Source organism: Cornus florida, unplaced genomic scaffold (assembly GCF_030987335.1).
Source record: "Cornus florida cultivar Cherokee Brave unplaced genomic scaffold, ASM3098733v1 CherokeeBrave_3.0.0_Hap2_Chr01, whole genome shotgun sequence".
Lineage (NCBI taxonomy): Eukaryota > Viridiplantae > Streptophyta > Magnoliopsida > Cornales > Cornaceae > Cornus > Cornus florida.
Genome location: NW_026775571.1, coordinates 87,345,367 through 87,352,238, shown reverse-complemented (window position 1 = coordinate 87,352,238; position 6,872 = coordinate 87,345,367). Strand labels below are relative to the sequence as shown.

The 6,872-nt window shown below is 38.3% G+C and overlaps 1 protein-coding gene and 1 pseudogene across 2 annotated transcripts; both read right to left on the bottom strand.

The window, feature by feature from the left end:
- On the bottom strand, nucleotides 1-2,326 carry LOC132304812 (aspartyl protease family protein At5g10770-like). Of its 2 annotated transcripts, none has more exons than XM_059802528.1 (2): nucleotides 1,887-2,326; nucleotides 1-1,413 (listed from the first exon to the last, which is right to left on the bottom strand). In XM_059802528.1, exons 1-2 carry the CDS (start codon nucleotides 1,951-1,953, stop codon nucleotides 122-124), a joined length of 1,359 nt encoding a protein of 452 aa, XP_059658511.1. In that variant the 5' UTR covers nucleotides 1,954-2,326; the 3' UTR covers nucleotides 1-121. The 2 variants fall into 2 exon arrangements, 1 of the variants encoding a protein (XP_059658511.1); XR_009481608.1 differs by having other exon boundaries at nucleotides 1,346-1,430; nucleotides 1,887-1,953.
- A 555-nt stretch (nucleotides 2,327-2,881) lies between these two features.
- On the bottom strand, nucleotides 2,882-4,421 carry LOC132304803 (aspartyl protease family protein At5g10770-like; annotated as a pseudogene).
- Nucleotides 4,422-6,872: the final 2,451 nt, after the last annotated feature.

Genomic DNA, 6,872 nt, shown 5'->3' with positions numbered 1-6,872 from the left:
TTTGAATATAAAATTATTTTTTATAATCCATACTAACATCTTCTTTGACGAAAATACAATATGATCTGCTCTTGGTACACAAACATGGAATTTACAATCCCGAATAAGAACATTTTAATAACTAGCTGCAGCCCCCAGCAGCAAACCCAATTCTTGAATTGGAGACATCATAAGCAACCCTATATGTCTGCTGGTGAATGTTACCCATAATGGCGGTGTCATCATCTATGAAAGTGAAGCACGTAATGCCCTTCTCAGGCACATCGTACAGAACGCTTTGAGGCTCAAGAGTGAGGTCAGCCCCTCCTTGAAACACCAACCGAATCTCGGGCACATCTGACTGCATATTCTTCACACTCCCTTGGTAACACGTACGAAATATGTCATAATTCCCCGCAGTCTTGTGCTTTGATAAAACCATGATCTCTGTGACCACATAAACCAAATCTAAATATAATGACATAGGCACGCGCGTGACCTCCGTCCCAGTATCTATAACCATAAGGTTTTTCTCTGTTGGCACTGCCATTGTCCTGCCTGCCACTACAGTCGCGATCAAATTTAAACAGTACAAGCTGTCGTCTTTGGGACTAGTAATGATTGGAGTGAACTTGTACGAGGATTCCATCAATGAATCGGTTCCTATGGATAGTGAGCCTCCACTGCTTCCACTCGCTGATGGGAGGCAGTAGGAGAAGGCATTTCCATATTTGGCTGACAGCTGAGAGAGCATGGAGAGCTCTTTTCGAGCCAGGCCAAAAAGACCAGCAAACTCACTAAAAGACCCTTCTTTGAATTGCTGCCCACACCCGCACACGAAACCAGGCAGTGTTTCTGATTGTATTTGGGTCAGTGAATCCTGAATCAAGTAGCCACTGGAGAAAGAGCTGTCTGCATAGGAAGACGTGTACAAGCACGTGTTAAGAGAAGTGCAAATAGGGTCTTTATCAGTGGCATCCTTGACTGCTTTGCATTCGGGTGTAGTGCACGGTACTGAGTTGAAGGTGCTGGATGAAGTGGGATCAAAAAAGGGACGGACCTGTTCGTTGCACTCCGGGCAAGACTGGCATCGCAGCCAGGACAAGGAGCTACCTGTGTCGATCATTACATTGTAGTAGGTGGGTGGAGTGCCAAGACCAATGTTGATATAGTAATTGCCCGTACCAATACCAATAGGCACACCAAGGTTCAAGGGTCCAAAAAGATGTTCTGAGTTGTGTGAGGTGGAATTTGTGACACTGCTTGTTCTATTGATCTTAGTGTGTCTGGAATTGAGATGCTTAACTCGTGCTTTATCCCGAGATAGTAATTCAGAGATGGATGGTGGAGAATGGGAGGTCAGAGGCGATTCAGGCCCAAACAAATGATACAAGGTCAAGTGCAAAGTTGAACGGTTGAGTTCTTTATCAGCTTCTGCTCAAAAAAGAGAACTACAAGAAAGTTGATTAATGTCCCTTTTTGGCTATTGAATATTATAACGCACAAAGTATAATATTTAGATAGTTTTATTTACGGAAAAAATATATATATTTATATAATAAAATTGTTCCATTGTGACTTGAAGTTATAGTTTTGAAATAAGAAAATAATCTCTCTTTCAACCTCTACAATGATGGGAGTCTAATCACACTGATGTGCTCTTATATAATATAAATATTATAGTCATTCCCAATCAATAAAATCCATAAAATTAAATGAATACATCTAATATGTGAACAAAGAAATATAATATATGTATATATATATATACGCACACGTGAGTGTATGTATGAAATGATGCAAAGAGTATAAGGAATTAACCAAACGAGATAACCCATCACATGCCTTGATACCCTACAAATGAAGATGTTGCAAGCAGAAGAAGAGAAGCAAGGAAACAAACCAACCTTGATGCCCTGCAAATGAAGATGTTGCAAGCAGAAGAAGAGAAGCAAGGAAGCAAACCAATCCCATTTCTCTTACACCTTTTGAAATGCTTCAAGTAGATTTCATGAATACACACACACACATATATATATATCTCACTCGAAAACACAATTTGGGAAGACTTGGGTCTTCTTATAACCCAATGCACAAGTTTGGGAAAATTTGGAGTATTCACATATTCCATGAACAAGTTAGGAAGGACTTGGGTATTCACGTGGGTTGATTGGGTATTCGCATGGGTATTCACTTTTGGAATAAAAGTCATCAACGACTTTTAAAAGTGGAACTGACCCGTGAGTTCCAATCATTCACTTAAAAGGGCAATGATTTTATTTGGTGAGAGAAATCGTTGGTCTGAATTTTTTTTTTTGAAAGGTAATTGTTCTGCTTTTTTTTTTTTTCAAAGGTAACTGGAATCTATGTACTGTATATCTCATGATGAGTGTTTTTGTCTACTAAATTAATCGAATCTGTCATTATCTTCGCAACTTATTCAATCATAAGAAACGACGGTCTCTCATTTGGAGCGACTACCATTTTTTCATCCGATGATTGTGCATTCACTTTGTATCCTGTGGATGCAAAGGTTTCCCCAGAACCTTCTACCTAAATATCAATATCATTTTCATTTCTTTAGTCATTTATGTGAAAATGGTAACAAGGACCAACATTAACGCAAGTAAATTTTTCAGCAATTGGATACATAGTAATTACTGAAATTTTCAATTTTCATCTTATATTAAAATTAATAGCTCCTAATTAATATATAAAATTTTCACTTTTCATCTTAAATTTTGATTAATTGCTGATTTAAAATTGTGCAATTTATTTAATTATGTTTTTTCGGAATATTGTTATTTATTGCATGTCTGTATTTATAATGTGATCCAACAATTTGAAGATGATATTAATTTACTTGATTCGTTCTAACATCTTCTTTGTCATACAATAACACAATCTTCATATACAAACTTAGGATCTATGATCCCAAATAAGAACAATTTAGGGTCTTGGGATCTTCATCTATCATATATAAAGGGTTGTTGCAGAGTGTCCTCGTGACTCCTTTTACATGAGATGCCATAATGCTTGATATATGAGATAAAGTTACTATCATTTAAATAACTAGCTGCAGCCCCCAGCAGCAAACCCGATTCTTGAATTTGAGACATCATAAGCCACACTATATGTCTGTTGCTGTGTGTTTCCAATAATGGCGATTCCATCACTGGCCGAGTTTCCTATGAAGGCCAAGCATGTAATGTTCTCCTCAGCAATATCGTACAGAATGTTGTGAGGCGCAAGAGTGAGGTAGGCCTCTCCTTGAAACACCATCCGAACCTCGGGCACATCTGACATCTCCTTCAAACTCCCATTATAACATGTGCCGAGAATGCTATACGCGGGGGCAGTCTCGTGCTTTGAGGACATGATCTTCGTGAATTCATCACGGAGAACTGCATATACTGACATAGGAAGGCGCGAGATCACCGTCCCAGAATCTATTATTGTTGGAGCCTTGTACTCTGCCTCTGTCACCCCCAGTGTTCTGCCTGCCACTGCAATTGCAGACAAACTCAAAAAGTACAAGCTGCTCTCTCGGGAATTAGTAAGCATTGGAGTGAACTTATAGGATGATCCCATCAATGAATCCCTTCCTATGGTCAATGAGCGTCCACTGCCTCCTTTCGCTGTTGGGAGGCAGTAGGAGAAGGCATATCCATATTTGGCTGACAGCTGAGAGATCATGGAGAGCTTGTTACGAGCCAGGCCAAAAAGACCAGCAGACTTACCAAAATATCGTTCATTGTCCTGCCCACACCCGTACACAAAACCAGGCAGTGTTTCTGTTTGTGTTAGGCTAAGTGAATCCTGACTCAAGTAGCCACTGGAGAAAGATTTGTCCCCATAGCTAGCCCCGTACACACACTCATTGGAAGAAGTGCAAGCAGGGTCATTCAAAGTGGCTTCCTTGAGTGAATTGCACTCGGGTGTTGTGCACGATAACTTTTTGTTGGTGCTGGATGCAGTGAGATCAAAGTAGGGAACGACCTGTGATGGCAGTATCCGAGGCAAGGCTGGCATTGCAGCCAGGAGAAGGAGCTGCCCGTGTCGACAAGCACGGGATAGTAACTCGGTGGAGTGCCAAGTCCAATCTTGACATAGTAATTGCCAGCACCAATGGACAGACCAGGGTTCAAGGGTGTGCTGATGAACTTTGGTCCAAAACGGTGTTCCGATTTGTGTGAGGCGGAGTTTGTGACACCACTTGTTCTAGTCTTAGTGAATCTGGAGTTTGGATGCTTAACTCGTGCTTGGTCACGAGAAAGTAACTCGGAAAAGGATGGCGGAGACTGGGAGGTCATAGGCGAGCCATGTCCTTGCACATGATACAAGGTCAAGTGCAAAGCTGAATGGTTGAGTCCTTGCTCAGCTTCTGCCCAAAAAAGAGAAATAAATCAAAGTTAGTTAATATCCCTTTTCATCTATGATTCCTATGAATAGTACGCACAATATATAATATTTATATGGTCATTCCCAATCAATAAAATCCATGAGATCAGAGGATTACATCCTATTTGTGAACAAAGAAAATGTTAACTATTGAACCAAATGAGATAACAACAATGTTAAAACTAAATTAATGCCATGTTCATTATACATTTTGGGTTTATTCATGTATTATTATTGTACATGTATCAAGTGAGTGCATATATCATGTGTGTGGTTGAGAATTGTCTTGAAAAGTTCAAAGGTCTATGAGAGAATAGTATATAGTGTAAGGAATTTGTTATTAAGGTACATCAACACAACAAAGAATTCAATACAATACAGAAATATATTTGTTTCTTCATTCTTCTCATCTCTTCACTTAGAAATTATTTAGTTAGTTGAAACTATAGCCAATATAAGTGGTTTCAGAGCTTGATTTTAATCAAGAGCAAATTGGGCGTGAAGCTTATTGACGGGAAAACAAACCTCGAAGAAGATCATCATGATGGCGACTATAAGCAATTAAAACCAAGGTGCCCATCAATCAGCACTTCCCATTTTTTATGGGGAAAATTATGATTTTTGGTATGTGAAAATGAAGACCATTTTTCTCTCATATGATTTATGGGATTATGTTAAAGATGAGTATGATGAACCAGAGGATATAACAACTTTGTCTAATGCCCAAAAATAACAATTGAAAGATCATAAGAAGAAAGATGCAAAAGCTTTAGGCTTGATTCAGCAAGGAGTTGCTAATACAATCTTTCCTAGAATTATCAATGCTTCTAAAGCAAAGGAGGCATAGGATATCCTCGAGAAGGAGCATAGAGGCAGCACGAAGGTAAGAACTGTAAAACTCTTATCTTTGAGAAGAAATTTTGAAAATATGAAAATGAAAGAAACGGAGTTGTTGAAAGATTATTTTTCTAAACTTATAGAGGTGGTAAATCAAATGAAGACCTATGGGGAAGATATTTCTAATTAAAAAAATTGTTGAAAAAATTCTAATTAGTTTGCCAGAAAAATATGACCCTATTGTTGCTGTTATTGAAGAGACTAAAGAGCTTGAAAACTTGAGTGTTGAAGAATTGATGGGTTCCATATAAGCATTTGAGCAAAGGTTGAGTAGGCGCTCCGAAAAGACAATTGAAAGTGCTTTTCAATCCAAGCTTAATGTTAGTTCCAAAAATCAAGAAAAATACCCATCAAGTTTTGATCGATCCAAAGGTGAATCTTCTAAAGGTGGAAGACATGGAAAAGGAAGAGGAAGAAATTCAAGAGGAAGAGGAAGAAATAATTTTAAGAGAAGTGGAAATATAGAGTCCACTCAACAAAATTGTGGAATTTGCAAGAGAATGAGCCATGTTGACAAAGATTGTTGGTTTCAGGGAAAACCTTAATGTTTCAATTGCAAGAAATTTGGACATGTTCAAAAAGATTGCTGGTTGAAAACAAATCAGCAAGCTAATTTTTTCGAAGAGCAAGAAGGTGAAGCGAGCATGTTTTATGCTTGTCACACGGCATCGGAACAAAAAGATGATGTGTGGTTTCTTGATAGTAGGTGTAGTAACCACATGACCGGAGATAAAAACATATTCTTAGAGATTGATTCTTCATCAAATTCTCAAGTGAGGATGGGAAACGATGCCTTGGTCCAAGCAAAGGGAAAAGGTACTATTGCCATAGAGGCAAAAAAAAAAAGGAAAAAAACATATTCGGGATGTGTTACTTGTTCCGGATTTGGAGCAAAATTTGTTAAGTGTTAGACAGCTTATAGAGCATGGGTACTCCATTCATTTTGATGAGAACTCTTGCAAAATTTATGACAAGGGAGGATAAAATCATATTGTGGCAAAAATCAAGATGGGGAAAAATAGAAGCTTTCCTCTCACTTTTTCATGTTCAAAAAATATGGCCTTGAAGATAGATGTAGTTGATGAGTCATGGCTTTAGCATAGAAGACTTGGGCATTTGAATTTCCAAAGCTTAAAGAATTTATAACAAAATAGCATGGTGTATGGGCTGCCAGCAATACAAGAAGTTAAAGAAGTTTGTGAAGGTTGTGCTCTTGGCAAGCATCACCGAGAGTCATTTCCAAAAGAGAAGGCATGGAGGGCTAAAACATCATTGGAGCTTGTTCATACTGATGTGTGTGGACCGGTGACAACACCAACTCATGCGGGTAACAAGTATTTTATTATTTTCGTTGATGATTTTTCAAGAATGACATGGATTTATTTCATGAGGCAAAAATCAGATGTGTTCTCTATTTTCAAAAAATTTCAAAAGCTTGTTGAAAGGCAAATTGGCCATCTTATCTAAGTGTTAAGAAGTGATAGAGGTGGAGAGTACAATTCAAATGAGTTTGAAAAGTTTTGTGAAGATATTGGCTTGGAGAGGCAATTAACGGTTGGGTACACTCCATAACAAAATGGAGTGACAGAAAGAAA